The sequence below is a fragment of the Oncorhynchus keta genome, chromosome 13 (genome assembly GCF_023373465.1).
Source record: "Oncorhynchus keta strain PuntledgeMale-10-30-2019 chromosome 13, Oket_V2, whole genome shotgun sequence".
Taxonomy (NCBI): Eukaryota; Metazoa; Chordata; class Actinopteri; order Salmoniformes; family Salmonidae; genus Oncorhynchus; species Oncorhynchus keta.
Window position 1 is genome coordinate 51202281 of NC_068433.1, and position 25530 is coordinate 51227810.

At 43.3% G+C, this 25530-nt stretch overlaps 2 protein-coding genes across 8 annotated transcripts in view; both read left to right on the top strand.

Moving 5' to 3' along the window:
• Nucleotides 1-2833: 2833 nt before the first annotated feature.
• On the top strand, nt 2834-11478 carry LOC118392545 (polyglutamylase complex subunit TTLL1). 3 transcript variants are annotated; one of them, XM_052460659.1, is made up of 11 exons: nt 2862-2951; nt 3059-3138; nt 3481-3612; nt 4048-4256; nt 4516-4696; nt 5047-5184; nt 5486-5594; nt 5743-5886; nt 6044-6130; nt 7895-8058; nt 9700-11478. In XM_052460659.1, exons 3-11 carry the CDS (start codon nt 3500-3502, stop codon nt 9830-9832), a joined length of 1278 nt encoding a protein of 425 aa, XP_052316619.1. In that variant the 5' UTR covers nt 2862-2951; nt 3059-3138; nt 3481-3499; the 3' UTR covers nt 9833-11478. The 3 variants fall into 3 exon arrangements, with proteins under 3 accessions (XP_052316620.1, XP_052316618.1, XP_052316619.1); XM_052460658.1 differs by having other exon boundaries at nt 2835-3138; nt 3492-3612; XM_052460660.1 differs by lacking the exon at nt 9700-11478 and having other exon boundaries at nt 2834-3138; nt 3483-3612; nt 7895-8062.
• Nucleotides 11479-11651: 173 nt separating this feature from the next.
• Nucleotides 11652-25530, top strand: part of LOC118392602 (protein kinase C and casein kinase substrate in neurons protein 2-like) — a 37369-nt gene continuing 23490 nt past the window's right edge. For 2 of the 5 annotated variants that reach the window (XM_052460653.1, XM_052460656.1), the window contains exon 1: nt 11718-11878. The gene's annotated coding sequence lies outside the window, so the exon portion shown is untranslated. Of the gene's footprint in view, nt 11879-25530 lie in introns of all 5 variants that reach the window. The other 3 variants (XM_052460655.1, XM_052460657.1, XM_052460654.1) reach the window with 2 other exon arrangements.

Here is a 25530-nt window from a genome sequence, read left to right on the forward strand (position 1 = left end):
AGGCTTTGGCCACCCCAGGCAAACTCTTCACTCCCCAAAGCTGTCCTTGTATCCCCCTGATAATGAGTTGTTACATGAGATCTTTGTTAACCATATTATCTTCATTAATTGCGTGTTAAATATTTCTTATGTGCAAAATAAGCACTGATTTACTAGTTGTTTGGCACAATACATCCTGGTCTTTGAGCCTTCTCACCTGTAGATGCTTCTAGTCAGGGCATGGGCAGGACTTGTCACATGGAGAGTTTGTGGCACAGGCCACTGATAAGGGAGTCTCTCTGCCCATTCACGGTCCAGTCTGTCACCCATCTCTGCCAGCTGACGACCTGTAGCCCGGGCAGCCCTTGCATGGATCCTAAAGGAGGGACGGACAGAAATGATGTTCACAAAACATTAAAAATGCGTTCTTTATTCCTTGAGGTAATCAGTGATTGGATAGCAACAAAGTGTCCAGTTTCAACCATTTTGCTTTAACCCATCATCTCAAATTAGTGACTACTTCAATGGAGGAAAAAAAACGAGGGTTCGAATACCTCCTTTGAATGTCATAAGAGAACATCAGCTCAATGTGTATGTGACCAATACAATTGGATTTGACAGAGTTTGAGTGAAATGTAACAATTTCTTATCTCGTATCGTCTGTGTAAACTGATCAAGAGGTCAGGACTGGGGTGACGTAGCCTCTACCTGAGATTCACATCAGACAGGGTGACGTTGTCCACCTCACTAGGTCCAGCCCTGAGGGAAATGGCACGGCGTCGCTCTCTTCTGTGCTCCACCATTTTGTTTTCTGATAAAGAAAATAGTTTGCCACACACATGTTATGAGTTTCAGGGTGTCACACATAAATCATGTGGAAGCCATGTCAGGACAACAGTTTTGTGTGTGTGTGTGTGTGCTAACAGGTGAGTCAGTGCACCTAGCTGTGTGTGAATATGGTCATAATAAATGTAACGCCCATAATTATCTACCTGTGTAAATATTGAGTCATGTGATCAGAAGTGTGTTGCCGGGGAGATTATTCAGGTCAGTGGACACAAACTTTCCTCATCCTGAAAAGATGTCATCTTCAGGATTCACTGCACAGGATGGGCTCAGTGAGGTTTCAAGATACAGTGTGTGTGTGTGTGATACAGAAAATAAAACACACGTATGTGTGACCTACATTAATTAACCTGTCCCAAATCTGTTCTGTCCCTCTGCCCACCTGTCCCTAAGCTGTTCTGTCCCTCTGCTCACCTGTCCCTAAGCTGTTCTGTCCCTCTGCTCACCTGTCCCTAAGCTGTTCTGTCCCTCTGCACACCTGTCCCTAAGCTGTTCTGTCCCTCTGCTCACCTGTCCCTAAGCTGTTCTGTCCCTCTCCCTACCTGTCCCTAAGCTGTTCTGTCCCTCTGCCTACCTGTCCCTAAGCTGTTCTGTCCCTCTGCTCACCTGTCCCTAAGCTGTTCTGTCCCTCTGCTCACCTGTCCCTAAGCTGTTCTGTCCCTCTGCTCTCCTGTCCCTAAGCTGTTCTGTCCCTCTGCTGTTGGAGAGATAGTCACAATGCAAATGGTGGATTTACATTACTCAAATCAACCAAACGGCTACCATCGCAAAACAATTGCTTCCTTGTTTTGTCATCTTAAAATATACATTTGATTTTGTAATGTTACATAATGTCCTTACAAATGTAATGTCTCAAGCCAATCCAATGAAAGGATGGATTTGTCATTCGTCTTGAGTTTATGGAGTTTGAGTTGATTTTATTTTTTATAGGGACAGTACACATTAATCAACGTTTCAGTAAAAGTTTCGGTTTTAGTCAGCCGGCTAATTTTCAACCGCAGTCCCTGGGCAGGTTATTTAAAACAATTACAATATAGACAATCATTGAACAATGAGCACAGGCAGAGCAACATAGGACAAGCAAGACATAGCATACAGACAGAGCAACATAGAACAAAAAGCAGCAAGACAAAATTCATAAAAGCAACAAAGTGTTTCCATACCTCACAAGCGACAGACAACAGACAACATGGAAAGCGGCAAAATGATCGGCAAATAAAAAGAAATATAATATAAAATATAGGTAATAAAGATGCTATGAATTATTTAACTATTAAATGAATAAGTATTAATGCTAATAACATATATTCATTAGCTCTACAGCATGATCAAATCATAACAAATGGGGGAAAATATTATTTGTGGATAGTAATGTTTGATAGGGGTTTGTCAAGACAAGGTGATGTCATCCTCTTCACCAAACAAACCGAAGGTCGATTTGAAGTTCACACAAAGCAAGAAAGACAGTATAATTTTCCCTATTTGAATGTAAAATATTTAAACAATGATAATGATCCTATCATTATTCATATTTTGTCATCGAGTTTCACATCTATGGAAGAGCAGTACTGCAGTCAATATCTGTCGACGCAATGTTCCTTGTCTGACGACAAAAAGGAACAGGTGCATTGTAGAATAACAAAAATGTAAAACTTACCTATTTTGTAGATTAAAGTAGACGCCGCCCTGTAACGCAAATTATATGGCCATTATAGAACAATATCCTAAATATAAAAATATTTTGAACATTTCACAGTTGTTTATAATGTTCCAACTTACAGCAGCGTCCTTTAATCTTGTTGTTTTCAGGTAACTGCCACAATTATCATTTCAACAGCCACGCCTATGGCAGTTACACCAGGAAGATCCTTGAGGAGTGTTTCTCTCAACAACCACTAGAGGGCATAATGAGGCGCAAAATGTCTCTGCATGCTAAAAATTGGACCGTGTGCATTTAGCGCCACCCTGTGGTGGAACGAGCGGGGAGTATTTGACAGTTCGACGCGTCGTCGGTTGCTAGGTTATTCACCCGGAAGAGCACGGTATTCATCTTCCAGCTGACTGGGATGGATCGATAAATCAAGATAAGAGATAACTAGCATCCACCCTTTTAGCAGATTACATGGGTGAAGTCAATAAATTGAGGATTTCTCCTTTATAATTTGCATTAAATTCCCCTTGAAGGCGATTGAACCAGACATCACGATTGGATGAAAATCATTATCCTTTGCAGGTGTCTCAGGCAGGGTGGATCCAGCTAGCTGGGGCTGATGACCGGTGGTCTGACAAGAAGATTAGAAGATCGATTTCCAGGTAGCTAGCTAAAACTGTTATTTGGTGTGGAAGGATACATAGATACTTAGCTAGCTGACATAACGCGATTGTGTCCAATGCTTTACAGGACACCAAAATGCTACCAAAAGATAGTTGTGAATATAGCACATGAATTCAGTGGTTTTGCGAGATAGCTAACAGCAGTGGCTCAAAACAATAGACTATTAACGTTAGTTATACCTATGTTTATTACACGTGCTAAGCTCATCTGTGCGTGTGTTTGTGCTTGCATTGGTGTGTGTTTCTCTCTCTGTGTGTGTGTGTGTGTGTGTGTGTGTGTGTGTGTGTGTGTGTGTGTGTGTGTGTGTGTGTGTGTGAGAGAGAGAGACTAGGAGGAACCATGGCTAATAAGGTGAAATGGGTGACCGACATTGAGAAATCCGTACTCATCAACAACTTTGAGAAGAGAGGATGGACTCAGGTCACAGAGAGCGAGGACTGGAACTTCTACTGGTAGGCTGTCATTGGAGCTATGGAGCTTTCTCTGAGTGACAATACACAGTGGGTGCTTATGAATACCAGTGTAGCACATACAGAGATCAGGGTCGTGTTCAGTGGGCACAAAACGGGAGAGAAGAATGCTTTGAAACAGGCAATTCTACTTGGTCTTGTCAAATAAAAACACTCATCTTCTTTTTTTAAAGTTTTATATTATTTGTGCCTACTGAACACAGCCCAGGACAACATAAATATTTTTTTTAGATATTCGTTCAGGGGTAAATTAGACAAATTGCAAGGGTGTGTAACTGTAAATAACAGATAATGTCATTCAGAAAAACTGAAATTCCTGATTAATCACAAAAATCCCATCCCTGACTGGCTACCCCCCGCGAATCTCCATCAGCCTTGGGGAAACCCTGTTTATGATCCGTCTATGCCTCCCTATAGGATGAGCGTCCAGACCATCCGGAACGTGTTCAGTGTGGACACGGGTTACCGTCTCTCGGATGAGCAGATGGTCAACCACTTCCCCAACCACTATGAGTTGACCAGGAAGGACCTGATGATCAAGAACATCAAACGCTACCGCAAAGATATGGAGAAGGAGGGAAGCCCGCTGGCCGAGAAAGACGAAAACGGGAAATACCTTTATTTAGGTGGCAGTTATGAGCTTTCCCGTACACGCACACTGCTTACTTACAGTATATGTAAATAAATATGGACGTAAGATACATTTCAATTTCAGTTGCACCTGCTACAAGGGGCTCTGACTAGAAGTGGCCCTTTTTTGGGGTCTTGGGCAATAACAGAGCTAAACTCACTCATTATTTTATGCTGACAAATGTCATCAATACTGTCCTTTCATATTTCTCTGCGTTTTTACACTCCCTCTCTCCCTGTCTGGTTGTGACCCAGACTTTGTGCCGGTGACGTTCATGCTTCCAGCGGATTATAATCTGTTTGTGGAGGAGTTCCGTAAGAGTCCTTCCAGCACGTGGATAATGAAGCCGTGTGGGAAGGCTCAGGGAAAAGGCATTTTCCTCATCAACAAACTTTCCCAGATCAAGAAGTGGTCTCGAGACAGCCGTACATCCACGTGAGTACTGACACACACACACACACACACACACACACACACACACACACACACACACACACACACACACACACACACACACACACACACACACACACACACACACACACACACACACACACACACACACACACACACACACACACCTCTACTAACTACTGATAAACATGTCCTGTGTGTGGCTGCCAAAGGTGAGTCTTTGCTTGCATTTGCATTGTTCACAGTCAGTCTTATGTCATACAGGTAGTATTACCCCACTACTCTGGAATCTGCTGTTCTCAACACCGTTGTCCGTAGATGAGATGTCCATAGATAAATGACTGATGCTCCGTTTCCTTTGTGTTTGCTAGGTTTGTAGCGGCCTCAAGTGGCAAAGAGGCCTATGTCATCTCTCTGTACATCGACAACCCACTGCTGATCGGAGGCAAGAAGTTTGACCTGCGTCTCTATGTGTTGGTTACCACCTATCGACCTCTCAAGTGTTACATGTAGGTTTATGATTAACCTAAAGCCTACAGCCCGGTTTCATTTCCCTCAAGTCCTACCGCTCTGAAATGACTGGATAGGTGATAGGTAATAGATAGATAATAACTTAATTGTCCCTATACTAACAGAAACATAGACAGTATTTGACATATAATGCAAATACATCATTATAAACAGTGCAGTATGCATATACGTTTTCATAATTCTGTAAAACATTAAAGGATATTGCCACTAGGATAAATGATAACTTCAGCATTTGATCAGATCAGTATTTGACCATTTGGACCTTTGTGTTGCTTCCAGGTATAAACTGGGTTTCTGCCGGTTTTGCACAGTGAAATACACCCCCAGCACTAGTGAACTGGACAACATGTTTGTGCACCTGACCAATGTGGCCATTCAGAGACATGGGGTAAGTGTGTGTGTGTTGTCAAGACAGATAACACATACACAACCCACTAAATGGACCTACAACAGGCAGAAATGTCTCCTACATAAATATGTGAGTTTCTATGCGTATATATTTCTATGTGTGTACAATACATCTATACACGTTGCAGGATGACTATAACCATGTCCACGGTGGGAAGTGGACGGTCAGTAACCTGCGTCTGTACCTGGAGAGCACCAGGGGGAAGGAGGTGACCAGCCGACTGTTTGACCAGATCCACTGGATCATGGTGCAGTCCCTAAAGGCTGTCGCTGTGAGTGGTCACACACACATACGGAAACAAAAACGTGTTCCCCATTTTATACCTGCTGTGTTGCAGCTGCTCTTCCCTTTTTCACTCCTGTCCCACACACTCAACGCACTAACTTCCCTTTCCCCTCTAAACACTCCCTCTGTCTCTCTCTTCACAGCCCGTCATGAACAATGATAAACATTGCTTTGAGTGTTATGGATATGACATCATCATCGATGACAAGCTGAAGCCATGGCTCATTGAGGTGAGGCGCCCACCCACCCACACACACACACACACACACACACACTGTAATTACATGACATAGGCAAAAATAACGTGAAGTAAAAAAGTGTCTCTTATTGTGAACACACTATAGTTTTGCTCACTAATTCTTGTTCCTACTAAGATGACCTCGTGTCAAAAGGTTTTCTTTGTTCTGCATTGTTTGTGAAGGGAAACCAGTGCTGCGTTCCTTTCTCTGTCTATCAAGTTTAATGTCCTTAGGGTTGACTTTTCTCTCTCTCTCTGTATGTGAGTGTTTGTATATGTGTGTGTGTGTGTTTGTGTCTGAGGTGTGTGTTTGTGTCTGAAGTGTGGTTGACTAAAACCTGCTCACGGCAATGTACAGGAAACAAACCGTACTCTGGTTCACCGTACTCTGGTATGTTTTTAGGATTTAGGAATGTCACAATTGTCAGGATTTGGCCAGGGTTGTTCCGGTTTTTGGTCACTAGATGCCCCCATTGTGCCTTTTGACCTTTTGTTTTCCCTTGATCCCCATTATTATTTGCACCTGTGCCTCGTTTTCCCTGATTGTATTTAAACCCTTTGTTTTCCTCTGTTCTTTGCTCTGCGTTTGTATGTTAGCACCCAGCCCTAGTACTCTGAGAACTCTTGTTGATCCCGGTGGACTCTCTTGTGGAATTCTGTTTTTTGTTCTTGTTTGTTTTTTTTTTTTGAGTATCTTTTGAGGCTTTTTGTGCTTTACCTTCCACCTTGTGGATTTACCTTTTTTGTCTTGGAGGATTACCTTTGTTCTTGTAGGATTCCTTTTGAGGTTGTGGAGTTACATGTTTTCCTGAAGAACTTCACTTTTTACTTCATTAAATACACCGTCTCAAGTACTGCTGTGTCTGCCTCATCTTCTGGGTTCTGCCGACTATTCGTGGCTCAGTTGGTTAAGTGACTGTTTCTCACTCCGGAGACCCGGGTTCGTAACCGGGTCCTGACAACAATGAAACAATTGTCTGTTGTTATGACTCTGTAAAGTTCTTCAATCTTCTCTATCTGCCATTGTTTGCATACTGAGTCGTTTACTTTCTATTGGTTTCTCACTGTGAATGTCTGGCTGAGTACATGAAGTCAAACATTCTCGGAGGGTACTAGGAATTACACATTTGACTTCAACAGGAATAAAAACGGATCTATTTTGGTAGATTGTTTAAGTTTCCCTGGTCCCGTATTCACTAAGCGTCCCTGTGTGTAGGAGTGTTGATCCGCTGTGAGATCCTCTGGTACAGCCACCCGGGGCAGAATAGCCGGCATGCCAATGCCAAGCCCTCATTAGTGTGTATTGTCGAAGAACAGCTGGGGAACCAACCTGCAGCAGTCTCAGTCTGCAAGGGCTGGGAAACAAGGGAGTGATTCCAACCAAGCTGTGTGTGTGTCTTTCTGGGATTGATCTCTATTTTTCTCTCTCTTAGTTGTCCATGTGGGTGTCTGTGTGCCAGTATATTTACAACCCACACCCACCTCTGCTGCTATTACATTGTCCATGTGGTACATTTCCTGCCTGATAAGCAGCTCCCAGTTCCTATGGGGACCGATAGGAAATGAAAACAGTGAAATAGTGAGGTCATTCCTGCCTGTTACTAGTCTCCAGTACTTTGTACTCTACTCATACTCAGGACAGAACTTTCCATGCTGCCCCGTGTGTACATAATGACTAATGCTTATCCTGACTTGTGCTCTCTGCTGTGTGTGTGTGTGTGTGTGTGTGTGTGTCTATTCCGCGTCTGTCCTCCAGGTTAACGCTTCTCCGTCGCTCACTTCCAGCACAGCCAACGACCGGATCCTGAAGTACAATCTGATCAATGACACTCTCAACATCGTCACACCCAACGGGGACATTCCCGACAGCCGCTGGAACCGCAGCCCACCCCGAGAGGCCCTGGGCAACTACCAAGTCCTGTGAGTGACAGCCCCCTCCTCCTATCACAGCGCTCAAGGGAGAAAACAGGCCTGGGGCGTGTTCAGCAGGACGCAGCGTTTTGGAATATTTAGATAGAAATATGCTATGCTTCTCTGGCATGTAGAATAAGGAATCAAGTTGGATCTAATCATGGCATTTCTATCTGCAGCATTTGACTACGGAATGTGGCCCAGGGTAAAAAGAAACACACTATTTATTTAAAAAAATCTAATTCTGGAGTGCCAGATGGGCAGGGTTTGACGTTTTGAAACTACTGGTCCATCAAGCCAGGATTAACGGTTAGAGAAAATACCCCTAACCGTGAACTGATTTAGGATCAGATGAACTGAAACAAGCCATCTACGATTCACCGCATAGCAGCTTCTAGTCATTGTTGCTAGCTATCTGACCGATCAGAATGACAACACACAGCCTTTTACCTCAGAGTTACATTTTTGTTGTGATGTTATTACTATATTGTCTTCATACTTCCTATATCTAGCATCCGTACTTATTTTATGAGATGGAGAACACTTTGTGAGGGATCTTAGACCATTCCTACATACAGAATCCACAGCAGATTGGTGGCACTATAATTGGGGAGAACAGGCTCTTGCTAATGGCTGGAGCAGAATGAGTGAAATGGTATCAAAACCATCAAAGACATGGTTTCCATTTATTCAGTTCCAGGTGTTATTATGAGCCGTCCTCCCCTCAGCAGCCTCCACTGACAGAATCCTTCCAGATCCTTGATATGCTTCGTCTGCGCTTATAGACTGCCCTCTTCAATTCAAACCACAGCTTTTCAATAGGTTTCTACTTTTGATTTTGGGGCCAATTAACCATTTCTTTGTCGATTTTGATGTGTGCTTGGGGTTATTGTCTTGCTTGAAGATCCACTTGCGGCCAAGTTTCGGCATCCTGGCAGAGGCAACCATGTTTTTGTCAATAATATCCTGATACTGGGTAAAGTTCATGATGCCGTTGACATTAACAAGGACCCACGACCAGTGGAAGCAAAATAGCTCCATAAGATACACCACCAAACTTGACAGTAGGTACTGGGTTCTTTTCTGCTCATGCATTCTCATGTCGACGCCAAACCCACCACTAGTGTGCGTGGCCAAATATCTCTATTTTTGATCATCTTTATCGAGGGTGTCAATCATTTCGTACCCCACTGTAGCTCTTACCAATACTCTGTCTTACACATACACTCTTAGAAAAAAAGGTGATATCTAGGACCTAAAACTGTTCTTTGGCTATCCACATAGTAGAACCCTTTGAAGAACCATTGGAACACAAAAGAGTTCTACCTAGAACCAAAAAAAGTTCTACCTGGAATCAAAAAAAGGTTCTCCTATGGGGGCAGCCGAAGAACCCTTTTGGAAGCCTTTTTTCTTAGTGTACTCTCTCTCTCTATCCTCTGTCTCTCTCTCTATCCTCTGTCTCTCTCTCTATCCTCTGTCTCTCTCTCTATCCTCTGTCTCTCTCTCTATCCTCTGTCTCTTCCCCTCCCTTCCTGCCTCCGTCTCTCTCTCACTCACCACTCTCTCCCTCCCTGCCTCTCTCTGTCTTCCCCTCCGTCCCTGCCTCTCTCTCTCTCCCTGCTGCCCTCCCTCTATCTCTTCCTTCCTCAGGTACGACGAGGAGCAGGCGCTGAGCGAGAATGCAGAACGCGACCTACGGAGTCGCTCAGGCCAATCGCTGGGGTCTAAGGGAACGGCGAAGGGGGGCACCGGGCCTCGCCCAGCTGCTGCCACCTGGAAGTGAGGTGGCAATGTCCAACACCTCACTGTCCCTTCACTGATCTCTCAGTGACCTCTTGTTGCTCTTCCTGTGTCATTCATGGGGTAAAGGGGGTCGGGGGCAAGGGACGACCCAAACAGAGGGATGGAAGGATGACAGGGAGGGAGGGAGAGGACGCAGTAAGCTCTGAGGACCCTGCCATGCATCACAAGTAAGGACACGTGTGTGTCAGTAAAGAAAGGGTCACACACACACTCACGTTTATCAGAAGCTCTGTATAATACACTAAATAATAGCATTTATCAACCTTTTATATAGCAATGGGAAGGGGACGTTCTCAGATGACTGTTAGAGGATTTCAATCAATGCACCTGTTTGAATAATGTTTACATATATTGTCTTGGAATTGTTTTAATTGAATGTTTTTTATGTTTTCAAGCAGAATATTTGCTAGGTTAAGACACATTTACGTGTGTAATTATTCTGTTCATGTCTGAAAACTGACAGGTTTCACCTCTTTATTCTGAAATGCATGACCCGAAAAGCATTTTCTATATGTTGACTGTATAAAACATAGTGTAATGGACAATGCTAACAACAAACGAAAGTGAGCTTTGAAGCGTTTGCTTTTCAAGCCACTGGAGTAGGCTATAAGGCTACAGTATGCATAGGACAGTCAACGTTTTGAAATGACTTTTATAAAACTGAGAGACTTGTTCAATGTTTGGTTATACAACTTTACTTTTGAGTTGTTACTCATAAGTTCAACTTTGGGATAAAGAAATGCTTTCACAGTTAAATATCTGGATATAAAGTGAAGAGGTGAGCTCTTCAAACGTTGAAGTACCTTTAATTTTGTGTTGTGGATGACATTGCCATGCCAACAAATATTTTCCTGTGGTGTGACCTTGGAGGGGTGACCTCGAAACCAGGGTTTGCGTCCCAAAGGGCACCCTATTACCTATGGGCCCTGGTTAAAAGTAGTGCACTATATAGGGAATAGGGTGCCATTTGAGACACTGACCAGCACACCCTTGGTCTGCCTGTGTGTTTAAGATAATCCCATTCTAGTCACAGTGTGTGGTCACCTCGAGCGGTTGGCATACAAGAGACTAAAGCTGAAGTGGCTACTGAGCTACAACAGACTGAACCATCTGATTGTGTGAAAGTGGAACATGATGTAATAACCCATAGAGTATCTTTATTCATTTCTTATATACAGTACCATACATCCCACCCCACCTCACTGTGGTCCCCAGAGTTGTTAAAGGGATAGTTCACCCAAAGGAAACCAATATGTCATTTGGGTGAATGATTACTTTAACAGTCACCATTAGATTTAGCCTTTAATGATGTGGACTTTTTTGTATAGAAGACTGTACCATGTTTTATATATACTAATATGGTGCTGCTGCCTTTGTCTTACAGATGGATTTAGTACACAATGAAATATACACTGTTACATTAAAATAACATATGTACTTTTGACACTTTGGTTATGCATTTCATGTCATCCTTTTACCCTCATTCTTTGTTGCAATTATATATTTTTTATATACATGTACTGAATATAGGAATTATAAACATGCAATGTTTTTGGTTTTTAAATGTATTAATAATTCCTGGTGCCTCAAATGTCTGCATGTAATAAATCCAATTAAACAATGGGGGATTTGTGTAAATCTCTATTTTTAGGGGTCACCTGTGTGCATTAGACAGACTCCCACACCTAACACGGACTGTGTCAGAGCACTCTGTCAATTTGAGAGGGGTCACACTTCCCCATCCCTCAGCTGTATACCAAAACAAGTGGCAGGGCTGCCGTTTTGCTAAACAATATCAGTGGCCATATATTCATTTTGTTTGCGGTTCTTGAAATTTCTTGAAATGAGAACTATTATTTTGAAGGTTTTTTTTTATTTTGCATACCGGAAGAGATGGTGGGTGCGTTCATGCTGCGGCTCCTGTTACTGGTAAGAAGAAGAAAAAAACTGGTAAAAGTTTAGCCAGCTAAATACAGCTAATTTATTCATTGATTCGCGTCTCTGAAGAGGAGCGGAACTCTTCAAGGTAAAGTGATAGCATGTCCAACTATATCTAATACCTATTTTGTTCATTTGGAACTTTGGTTTTTAAACTTTACAGCAACTGTACGAACGTTTTTCTATGTAACATTACCAGAAGCAAGCTATTTAGCCAACGTTAGCCACTACTATCCAACCAGCTGGAAGGTGGGGTATGAAACAGCTAAGTTAACGTTAGCTAGCTAACGAACTATGGTTGACATAGCAGTACGGTCGGTAGCTAGCTAACGTTAGATCTAATTAGTTAACGTTACTTGTTATGGGTCCTGGTAGAAGGCTGCCTAGTTAGTTAGGTAGCTAACTAACGTTAACGTCAGCTAATGATTTAGTTAACTAACAATGTTTAAGATAGCCCGCTACCTAGTCCTAGTAAACTATTACAAGCATAATAGCCAATTGCTTACTTACGAGCTAGCTCCCTAACTAGGGAACTAACATATTGGGTCGGGAGTATTTTGTTAGGGTATATTTTTAGTTGGCTCAAGATCTGTCTGACTACAGCCCTTGCGTCGGTGACTGATGGAAGAAGGGCGGGGCAGGTTTCAGAAGTAAAGATAACCCCGCTGTCATCTCATGCAGTCTAAATTCAGAGTCAACTAATCTCCACAAATGTTCTGTGTCTAGCGATCTTCTGTCACCGGGTAAACGTTTCTAGCTAAAAAGCGAGTTAGTTTTCACTTTAAAACTGACTTATGAATTCAATCACTTTTTAACATTTTTTTTTTTTAAACAACCTTGGTTTGCACCTAATATAAATCATTGGTTCACACTAAATGGCCAAATGGCACTGTCAAATGTGTGACTTAGGTTTAAAATCTGATTTTAAGAAGATTCATTTTAGAAATAGGAGTTTGACTTTATCATTTGGCCAAATACTGATGACCCTAAACCTTCCCTTGAGAGAAGTGGAATGGGAGTTACTTTTTGGACCTGAATGCCAAAACATTCAGGAGATGGAGATTCTCAAAGTTGACTGGACCCATTTTGCATATCTGACCCGTTTTGATATCATTTGAAAGTTTAAAAAACAGGGTTGTCAAACTATAGGATTTAAAGTACCATCCATCATCATCGTTATCATTCGTCACCTGGAAGTTGGAGTGGCATTGTACTCATTTTGTTTCTATGGTGACCGGGCCCTTAACATCATGCCAGCACAGCACATGGGCTTCCACAGGAAAGTGACTAGAAAGCTGCTCATATCTGTGATGTCACTTAATCCAGTATTTCCCCCCATTATGTGTCTCCCTCGGTTGGCACTTTAACATGGAAAATGCCTGTAAGAGTGGAACAAATGCCATTGTTTAAGCATGCCCCTTGGTCTAAGGATTTTGGGTAGGGTTGACTGCTGGTGGTGTCAGTGACTCAAAGTAGAGAGAATCTAGGCTACACACATTCATTGAGCACAGTTTTGAGCCTCTCAACATTAAGTTCTTGACTCTGATCCCCACTGAGGACAGGGTTTGCCATTCAGAGAGGGTCCACTATAGGCCCCATTCTGTCATTGTGAGATCAACAGCAGCAATGCACAGCTTCATCACCAAGGAGGACAAGGTTGACTGACTGACACAGTGAAAAAAAACAATCCAAGTTTACAAACTATAGTTACTATGGAAACACTTCGCTCCTCTAAAGTCGATTGTGTTCAAGTCAGAAGTTTACCCAATCTTTTAAAACACCCCCATAGGGATTTATAAATATGGTGTCCCACTGTGAACTAACATCAGATGGTAGGGATGGCAGCCATAATTGCAAAATACATCTCGACACATGTTTATTTTAGGAAACAAAAGAAGGAAATGGAAACGGATATATTTTTCTTATGAAAAAAAACGACCTCAGGACTACAGTAGAAGGACATTTGCTAATAGGTTGATGACCTAGTAGCAAAATTGTACCCTAGTCTTTACATTCCGTTGCCATGATAAGACTCTGAAGAAACAGTGCTAACATTCACCCTATGCAGGCCTGTGTCTATACTAAGGCCAGAGAGTAGAACCATAGAGATTACAAGTTTGGCCATTTCCATTTCAGCAAAATGACAGAATTCCATGGCAGCCATGTTATCACCTCCTGGAAGATAGCAAATGATAATCCTGAATTGTCACAATGATCCACTAAAACCCTACATCTGAACACTCCTCAAGAACCGATCATGCAATGCTCACAGGCAGCAACAGGACATTCAGCATTGCGTCCCAATTCTCCACCTTTTTCCAAAAGTGTGCACTTACTAGCACACTTCCCGACATGGATTTAAAAGCATTGGAATGGTCAAAGCATTGGCTAGAGGGAGTTTCCACTGTTTAAAACATGAAGGGTGTTCAAGTCCTCACTTCGGGAGAAGGGTGGAGAATTGGGACTCAAGCCAGGGGCTTCTAATCAGGGTTAATTTGGGGTTTAGTGTATACATGTAGTCTTACTTGTACAATGTATGACTGGTCTTGATCCATTCCACATTTGTGATATCTCCTACTACAGCCATAAGGCTTGTTCTGTTGCCTTACGTATCAAGGGTCTCAGAGTAGGAGTGCTGATTTGCATAGGTAGCCTTGCACAAGTCTTGGTACACCCCCTGGACAGGATGCCAGTCTATCGCAGTGCCTTACCCCCAATCTATCTCCTTAATGCTGAGTGCCAAGCGTAGACGCATTGGGTCCCATTTTACAGTCTTTGGTATAACTCGATCAAACTACCAACCTTCCCATCTCAGGGCGAACACGCTTACCACAAAGCCACTGAGTTGGTTGAGGAGCGCTGATTTAAGGATCAGTTTAATTCTTAATAATAAATCATACATGGACAGGGGGAACTTGATCCTAGATCAGCAGCACTCGGACCTGGACCTCACTCTGGCGTCTGTGTTCTTCTTTCTTCTCTTTTAACTTTACACCCAAAAGAGAGGAAGTGTTATTTTCCTGGTCAGGCCAAACTGTGTAACATCTGTGATTGGGGCCTCCCTTGCTCACATAGTCAGTGAGTCACTGGCAGACAACAAGGAAGTGTCTCCTTTTGTAACAGGGAGACTAATCAGACACGACACCCCTCCAAGGTAACTTGTTGCCATTGTGTGTTGAGGTAGACTACCCTGGATCAGTGTAGGGCTGTGACGATATCAGTATTGTGACATTGTTTCCATGGAAACCATGATGCAGCCCAAACGCTTTGGTCTGTTAAGGTTGATGTAACATATTGTGTTCTATAACTTGGAAAATAAATGTGACTCTGGATGACAACATAATGATGTTTGTTTCCAACAATAGGGATGTTTTCCTAAAGAAGTAAAAATCTGCCTTGTGTTTTGTTTCCTTGCCACAATAGCAACGAGTATCTCGACACTGGTATTGTCCTGACCCTATATCTGTGTTTGTTTTTCATCTTATAATGGTTTAGGTTAGCGCAAACTAGGGTGACTGATCAGAAATCTGATTTTTTTTAATGGCAGAATGGGCAGGGAGATGTGATTATGTCAAATTCTTATCTCATGCGATGCCCTGCATTGTGGTGTTGCTGTCTGGTGTGTATGTGTGTGAACTCCGTTTCAGGGACAGGAGCAGAGAACAGAGTGGTGAACACACACCCCCGTCTCTAAATACACACCACTCTCATTGTGTGAGAGGTGCTTATTTATAAGGGCATGATTGTGAGATCTGTCTGGGGCTGTGTTTGAGAACTCACACACACTCACCTTGCTCGAGGACAGACATGCTTGGGCATGACATGCTTGTGAGCTTCGCTTTATTGCCCTGCAGTGGTGTTATGAACAGATCAGCATCCTAACATGTGTACCTCCCTGTCTCCTGTCTCTTTTATAGATCTCTATTAGAGCACTGTTTGTCTCTCTGGGGCTGCTAAAGAGTACAGACCTGAAGCTATGAATAGTGGAATGGACAGGGTCTGTTTGCCAGGATTGTGTGGCTGAGTTCAGACCAGTAACCAGTAGTACAATGCCCTGAGCCCAGAGTTGCCTAAGAGCATTCCAGCACTGTCCGTCTACTGCAAACTGCTATCTGTGGAGAGTAGTCAACTTCAGAAATAGAATAGAAAATAATTGAAGCCCACTGATAGACGGTAGGCTATGTTTAGCCCTCCACCCATGTCATTTAGCCAACACTGAGGATCCTCTCTATTTAGACCTAGAAGAGCCTACCAGTCATCTCCCACATCACCTTGTTAACTCTCTCATTCATCTTATTATGCTCTTGTTCTCTTGTTATTTTTTCCACGTTCTCTCTTTTTATAGTCATTCAGTTTCACTCTATTTCCCACATTCTCTCTCTCAATCACCCCCCTCTCTCACTGTCTCTGTCTCTCACTGTCTCTGTCTCTCACTGTCTCTGTCTCTCACTGTCTCTCTGTCTCTGTGGTAAAGGTCAGTGGAGTCTCATGTCTGTTCTGGGTGCAGCAGGGCTGTAGTGTGTCATGACTCAGGCCCCTCCAGTCTCATGCTCCTCAGTGCTGCTGTTCACTGGTCATGTGTATTCAGTTACTCCCTGGGTGACCAATCTCTGTCTCTCTGTCTCACTGACCCTGAAACCTGCATTTCTATGTGCAGCTGACAGCTGTCCAATCCGAGGGGGCCCCTGTATCCCTTGATGTTGGTTCATATAACCCCAGCCGGTCCAGTTCTGGAGCTAGTGGGTGTCTGTGTTTTCTCAACATGCCAGGAGACACACACACAGCATACTATGCCTATACCCCACGTAGCCTAACGCATTGCTGCCTATACCCCATGTAGCCTAATGCATTGCTGCCTATACCCCACGTAGCCTAATGCATTGCTGCCTATACCCCACGTAGCCTAACGCATTGCTGCCTATACCCCACGTAGCCTAACGCATTGCTGCCTATACCCCACGTAGCCTAATGCATTGCTGCCTATACCCCACGTAGCCTAACGCATTGCTGCCTATACCCCATGTAGCCTAATGCATTGCTGCCTATACCCCACGTAGCCTAACGCATTGCTGCCTATACCCCATGTAGCCTAATGCATTGCTGCCTATACCCCATGTAGCCTAATGCATTGCTGCCTATAACCCACGTAGCCTAACGCATTGCTGCCTATACCCCATGTAGCCTAATGCATTGCTGCCTATACCCCACGTAGCCTAACGCATTGCTGCCTATACCCCATGTAGCCTAATGCATTGCTGCCTATACCCCACGTAGCCTAACGCATTGCTGCCTATACCCCATGTAGCCTAATGTATTGCTGCCTATACCCCATGTAGCCTAATGCATTGCTGCCTATACCCCATGTAGCCTAATGTATTGCTGCCTATACCCCACGTAGCCTAACGCATTGCTGCCTATACCCCATGTAGCCTAATGTATTGCTGCCTATACCCCACGTAGCCTAACGCATTGCTGCCTATAACCCACGTAGCCTAACGCATTGCTGCCTATACCCCACGTAGCCTAACGCATTGCTGCCTATAACCCACGTAGCCTAACGCATTGCTGCCTATACCCCACGTAGCCTAACGCATTGCTGCCTGTACCCCACGTAGCCTAACGCATTGCTGCCTATACCCCACGTAGCCTAACGCATTGCTGCCTATACCCCACGTAGCCTAACGCATTGCTGCCTATACCCCACGTAGCCTAACGCATTGCTGCCTATACCCCACGTAGCCTAACGCATTGCTGCCTATACCCCACGTAGCCTAACGCATTGCTGCCTGTACCCCACGTAGCCTAACGCATTGCTGCCTATAACCCACGTAGCCTAACGCATTGCTGCCTATACCCCACGTAGCCTAACGCATTGCTGCCTATACCCCACGTAGCCTAACGCATTGCTGCCTGTACCCCACGTAGCCTAACGCATTGCTGCCTGTACCCCACGTAGCCTAACGCATTGCTGCCTGTACCCCACGTAGCCTAACGCATTGCTGCCTGTACCCCACGTAGCCTAACGCATTGCTGCCTATAACCCACGTAGCCTAACGCATTGCTGCCTATAACCCACGTAGCCTAACGCATTGCTGCCTGTACCCCACGTAGCCTAACGCATTGCTGCCTATAACCCACGTAGCCTAACGCATTGCTGCCTATAACCCACGTAGCCTAACGCATTGCTGCCTATAACCCACGTAGCCTAACGCATTGCTGCCTATAACCCACGTAGCCTAACGCATTGCTGCCTATAACCCACGTAGCCTAACGCATTGCTGCCTATAACCCACGTAGCCTAACGCATTGCTGCCTATAACCCACGTAGCCTAACACATTGTCCACTGTAGACAGTATGCAGTGTATGTCTATGCTGTATGCAGACCTAGATTTGTTCAGTTTATCAGAGGCTATTGGACAATGTTGGAACTTGATGTCTCTGCTGCTGGCATTTGCAGAATTGCATCATGCTTGGTACCCCTGGACTATAATTGTAGTAATATCTGAACATGAAATGACTGTTTGATCACATGTAAGCCAGGTTCCCTATTTCCTTCATCAAGAATTGAAACTTGAGCAGTTGGCCGTTTGGCGCGACGTCTTATCTGTGGCCTCGTTTGCAGGTGTTTGAAGACCACCACTCCTAATTCTATTCTCAGGTGGATACACACAGAGAGAGAGAGACACACACAAATCCTATACCCTTTACAGACAGACTTTACAGTATGTTGCATGTAAACATTATTTTTTTAAATAGACATGTTTTTTAGAGCCTAATACATTCTTGCCGGGACAAACCTTTTATATCTCCTGTGCACATGCCGGCAAGTTTAGGAGTGGCAGTAGACATGGGCCGATGTGGGTGGACGTCTATTTGAATAAATCCATTGAATATACACCATTACAAAGCCTACACTGGATTTAGACTACATTATTGCGTGGTAAATGTTTCTGATCAGTGATAGATGAGGTACACCACCTCCAATTATTTCCCCAGCCAGAGAATAAACCGTATATAGCATATAGGGGGAGATTCAATGATAGAATATCCAAACGGAAATTCAGTGAAAAGAAAATCAGACATTGATGGATGTTATCAATACAAGTCCTCACGCTAGTCTCAAAGCAGGGTAAAACGGTCCTGAAATAGTTGAACACACACGGGTAGACTATTGCTTCAAATGTATTGTAACAATTGGATGACTTTGGGACTATCAGTAAGCAACCATTTGATGCATTCAATTGCACTAGCCTATTTTATTCCAATATTTTTGTCATTCAATGATATTTATTCCCACAGTAATTCTTTATGGATCCATGCGGTTGTGGTTAAGAAAACAGTGCATGCGGTGGGCTATGCGACGAGATGGGTGGAGTGACATGCCTCAAAGTTTAGAACTGGCAGGAGGATAGCAGTAACGGGCGCTGCCTAGCAACCATCAAGAGCTTAGGAGCGTAGTGTGTGCCAATGCTTCCTCGCCATTACTGCTACATTTCATACTAGGCCGTAGACAGACCTTTACCTTAATCATGACACTGTCGTTTGGCAGAAATAAAAGTAGAGGCTTTGTCGCCGGCAATGACTTTCATATATAAAGAAAAGTCGGCGGGAAAACGTCTTGGTTTGAAGGGTGAACTTTCTGTTCCTCTTTCTCCCCTCCCTCTGTTTTGTATTTTGTGGCCGGTGTGTGTATGCCTAGTTGCCTAGAGAAGCTGAGTGGCCTTCAGACTCTGCGCAGTCTGCCAGGAACAACACCAGGGGCTTAATTCCATTTTTGCTCCTCTCTGAAGTGTGCTCTCTACCCCTGAAGGATTCAAATGAATGAATTGCTTCCATGGTAATGCAATAGCTTTTAAAGTTCTTCAGTTAAAAAAACATTTCAATTTGGCTCAATCCATGTAGGCCAATTTCCGTGAGTGTAAGGGGTCTTTCATAACAGAGGACAAAACAGAAAAAATGCCTGCTCAAACTGCAGTTCCTCACAATAAAACTACAGCTCTTAATAAAGTTTAAAAGATGTCCTCTAGCCCACACTTGAACCAATTCATTGTTTTTCATTCCTTCGGTCCGTAAAAGTAATGGGGTGTGAACTTGATTAGGATCCCCATTAGCTGTTGCACATGCAGCAGCTACTATTCCTGGGGTCCACATAAAACATGCATGACAGAGTACAGAAAGAACTGTTATAGACAAGAACAACAACTTATTACATTAATCTAAAAAGTAATATTGTCAAGGCAGCAAGAGACAAAAATAAATAAATATATTTACTCCTTACTACTACTGCATTTGGAAAGTATTCAGATCCTTTTTCACATTTTGTTACGTTAGACTTTTTAAATTTATTGAATTTTTTTTTTTAAACAATACCCCATAATGACAAAGCGAAAAAAGCTAATTTTTTTTCTGTGCTAAATTATTCAAAATAAAAGGACACCTTATTTACATAAGTATTCAGACCCTTTGCTATGAGACTTGGAATTGAGCTCAGGTGCATCCTGCTTCCATTGATCATCATGGAGATGTTTCTACAACTTGATGGAAGTCCACCTGTGGTAAAATCTATTGATCGGATATGATTTGGAAAGGCACACACCTGTCTATATAAGGTCCCACAGTTGACAGTGCATGTCAGAGCAAAAACCAAGCCATGAGGTCGAAGGAATTGTCCGTAGAGCTCTGAGACAGGATTGTGTCGAGGCACAGATCTGACAACGGGTAACAAAAAATGTCTGCAGCATTCAAGGTCCCCAAGAACACAGTGGCCTCTATAAATGGAAGAACGTTGGAACCACCAAGACTCTTCCTAGATCCGGCCAAACTGAGCAATCGGGGGAGAAGGGCCTTGGTCAGGCAGGTGACCAAGAACCCAATGGTCACTCGGAAAGATCTTTGGAGTTCCTCTGTGGAGATGGGAGAACCTTCCAGAAGGACAACCATCTCTGCAACATGCAACCAATCAGTCCATTAGTCCTAAAGAAATCTCAGACCATGACAAACAAGATTTTTTGGTCTGATGAAACCAAGATGGAACTCTTTGGCCTGAATGCCATGCGTCACATCTGGAGGAAACCAGACACGTATCACATGGCCAATACCATCCCTATGGGGAAACATCATGCTGTGGAGATGTTTTTCAGCGGCAGGGACTGGGAGACTAGTCAGGATCAAGGGAAAGATGAATGGAGCAAAGTACAGAGAGATCCTTGATGGAAACCTGCTCCAGACTAGGCCAAAGGTTCACCTTCCTACAGGACAACAACCCTCAGCACAAAGCCAAGACAATGCAGCAGTGGCTTCGGGACAAGTCTCTGAATGTCCTTGAATGGACCAGCCAGAGCCTGGACCTGAACCCTATCGAACATCTCTGGAGAGACCTGAAAATACATGTGCAGCGACGCTCCCCTTAAACGCAACATGCAACAATTTCAAAGATTTAGTATCGGGTGTGACCACCCTGCATCTCAACCATGCTCAATGGGTGAGCATGTCTGGTGAGTATGCAGGTCATGGAAGAACTGGGACATTGTCAGCTTCCAGGATTGTGTACAGATCCTTGCGACATGGGCCCATGCATTATCATGCTGAAACATGAGGTGATGGCGGCGGATGAATGGCACGACAATGGGCCTCAGGATATCGTCACGGTACCAACATTTTGGAGAAATAAGCTTTTTTTTGTGCAAATGGAACATTTCTGGGATTTTTTTATTTCAGCTTGTGAAACATGGGATCAACACTTTACATGTAGCGTTTTATATTTTTGTTCAGGGTCTTGTCTGTCTTGATTACTGTCCAGTGATATGGTCAGGTTGCAGCAAAGAACAGACCTAGCAAAGCTGCAACTGGCTCAAAACAGAGCAGCATGCCTTGGCCTTAACTAAAAACAGAACAAATATCATCAACGTGCATGATGATTTTTCCTGGTTGAGGCTTGAAGAGAGATTGACTACTTCTCTCCTAGTCTTTTTTTAAAGAAATATTTGTTTAGAAAATTTCTAACCACTTGTATGATTTATTTGCCTACACTTCAGATAGTGGTGGTTTCTAGTGGGATATGTCTATGGGTTTCTTCACGGCACCCAAACCAAAAACGTATTTAATGCTTCGATCAGTCATGCAATGTCATCATGGAATGCTCTGCCACCAGGAGATAGTTCAGGCAAATAGCAACTTTAATAATAATACATCTCTCCAAAACGCATTTCCAAAACAAACAAACTGAAATGGAGATTGAATGTCTCTTTCAGGGATCACCAACTTTTTTTTATTTTTCTTGAGTGGATAGTCAGGGGCTGTAACATAATTACAAATCATATGTAGACTGCAAATTGAATGTAAGAAGCCCAAACTGATCTAACATTTCACTGAAACATAATTTTCAAACCTTTCTTACATTTTTATATGATCACAGGTGTTTCTCTATTATGCGTAGGAATAGTTGGAAACAGATTTCCAAAATTAAAATCACTTAGAGATTTCCTGCTGTTTTTATTATTTTATGTCCAACAATGAAAATTGATATTTATTTGTTTTTGCTCAAAAATGTTTGGGGCAAATAAAACCACCCCTTGTGCCAAATTCAGTCCGTGGGCCGCGGGTTGGGGAACCCCACTCCGTTTAGTGAATTTAGTTTAGTAAAAGAGAATATATATTTGATTGTTTCTCAGCACCTCTCCTCTTTCTAAAGATCTCATTTAACCCCTTACACTTGTGGAAATTGGCCTATGTGGATCAGGATGAATTGAAATGTTTTTAGCAGAGGAACTCTAAATAATACACATGACCATAGAAGCAATTGAAAGAACACTTTAGAGATTATGGGGACTTCATCAGACCGACAACAGTTCACCTGACACAAGACTGAATCCAAACTTTACACTGTTAATTTTATGTGCATTTGACATTTTATGCTACTTCTCACAGCATTTGTTGTTAACAAAATCTGAAAATACTCCGGATTCATTCAGTAACAAGAATATTCATTGACATTTTGGAGTAGGTGCAAGATCAGAAAGAACGATTAAGGGTTGAGTTAGAGGTTTAACTGGTGTCGCTAAGTTGCCACACACCTCTCCAAGCTATGCACAGTTACTATGTAATTTCAGTGCACTTTTACTGAAAGATCCTTCAACTATAAGGTGCTTTTTTGAGCTCTCCCAGCTTTGCGTTTGAGGAACTGAAGCAAGTGCTCTTGCAGTTGTTTGTTTGGAACACAGCCATGCGTCCCCAACGTCACACAATTACTGTTTACACAATCCAGAAACATTCCATTATAAATCGCAATCTGGGTCAGGTTGGCATCATTTGAAAGCTTATTCTACTGCCAACATGGTTAGCTAAGTTATAAAATATGATCTTACAGTGTTAGGCTTTCAAAAGGCACTAAAGTGTCATTTTGGAGTCATGAGTGCATTCATGTGTGTGCTCCACACCTAATTTTCAAACACAGGCTCGTTGTGTTCAGGACAACCCAGGGTATAACGCATGTCACCCTGTTACTGTGGATCAAACACAGGCTCGTTGTGTTCAGGACAACCCAGGGTATAACGCATGTCACCTTGTAACTGTGGATCAAACACAGGCTCGTTGTGTTCAGGACAACCCAGGGTATAACGCATGTCACCCTGTAACTGTGGATCAAACACAGGCTCGTTGTGTTCAGGACAACCCAGGGTATAACGAATGTCACCCTGTAACTGTGGATCAAACACAGGCAGGTTGTGTTCAGGACAACCCAGGGTATAACGAATGTCACCCTGTAACTGTGGATCAAACACAGGCTCGTTGTGTTCAGGACAACCCAGGGTATAACGCATGTCACCCTGTTACTGTGGATCAAACACAGGCTCGTTGTGTTCAGGACAACCCAGGGCATAACGCATGTCACCCTGTTACTGTGGATCAAACACAGGCCTGTTGTGTTCAGGACAACCCAGGGTATAACGCATGTCACCCTGTAACTGTGGATCAAACACAGGCTCGTTGTGTTCAGGACAACCCAGGGTATAACGCATGTCACCCTGTAACTGTGGATCAAATATAGCGATCATAAACGTTGACACTGTAAATTCCATGAGTTTGTGCACATTTGGACAGTTTTTTTATTATAATCCTCAATGTCTCATCTTTCAGAACACATAGACTCCTCATTTTACCGCATTTCCCTCACTCAGACAACAACAAATGTGCAAATGTAGCCCAATTAGCAGGAGGGATGGGGGCATATTCTTGTCACAAGCAGCGCTCAAGTTTGTAGCGGCTATCAGTCAAAAACCCATCCAACGCTGTGAACCTGAGCTCTGACATGTTACTGTAACAGTCACTGGGTTCCAATGTAGGTGCTTAATGAAAACATCTGCCAATTTAAGTGTGTGTGTGTGTGTGTGTGTGTGTGTGTGTGTGTGTGTGTGTGTGTGTGTGTGTGTCGTGAGTGTACATAGTCAGGGTAACCATTAATTATTTAGCAGTCTTATGGCTTGGGGGGTAGAAGCTGTCTTGGAACCTGTTGGGCCGTCCGATAACCGATGCTCTGGTACTGTTTGCTGGACGGTAGGAGAGTGAACAGTCTGGCTTGGGTGGCTGAACTCTTTGTCCATTTTTCGGGCCTTCCTCTGCCTGATATAGAGGTCCTGGATGGCAGGGAGCTCAGCCTCAGTGATTTACTGGGCTGTCCACACCACTCTCTAGCGCTTTACGGTCGAAGGTGATGCAGCCAGTCAAGATGCTCTCTATGGTGCAGCTGTAGAACATCCGAGGGCCCATGTCAAGTCTTTTCAGCCTCCTGAGGTGGAAGAGGTGCTGTCGTGACCTCTTCACGACTGTGGGGGTGTGTGTGGACCATGTTAGGTTCTTAGTGATCTGGATGCCATGAATACATCTGACCATGATAACTGACCATCCAGTATTACCCCAATAGTTCGGCTTCCTCAACTTGCTCAATTGTCACACCCTTTATACACAACTCCAGTTGAGGTTTAGGTCTTGAAGAATGTTATGAACCAAATGTTGATAGTTAATCACCCATTCTGATACGGACACTCTTTGTAATAAGAGTCTGAGCTCACTGGCATTGGGTGCTGACATGTAGAGTGTGGAATCATCAGCATACATAGTAATTCTAGCTTGTAAGACAAGTTGCAACTCATTTGTAGAAATAAAGAGTAACGGCCCTAGGCAACTGCCCTGCGGGACACTGTGCTGATGTTAGAGAAGCTTCCAAGTTAAATGAAATAAGTAACATTCCAACCATGTGATGGCAGGTGATGTAAAGCCATAACAAGTTACTTTTTTCAATAACAAATTATGATCAATAACATCAAAGACTGCACTGAAATCTAACCAAATAGCTCCAACTATAATCTTATTATCCATTTATTTTATCCAATCAGTCATCTGAGTCAGTGCAGTACAAGTTGAGTGTCCTTCTCTATATGCATGCTGAATCAGCAGTTAACTTGTTCTCTGAAAAATAGCCTTGTATTTGTTCAAACACAATTATCTCCCATCAGTTTACTAAGAACAGGCTGTTAACTGATTGGGTGGTTGTTAGAGCCAGCAAAGGGTGCTTTACTATTTTAGGCGGTGGAATTACTTTAGCGTCCTTCCATGGCAGTGGACACACTCCTTTTAGGGATTGGTTAAACATATAGCAACCAAGTGCAGGCTTTGGTGAGAATGGGGAAAGACTGAATTAGGCCTCTTGTGTCTAAACCTTAACCATGAGGCTACCTGGCACC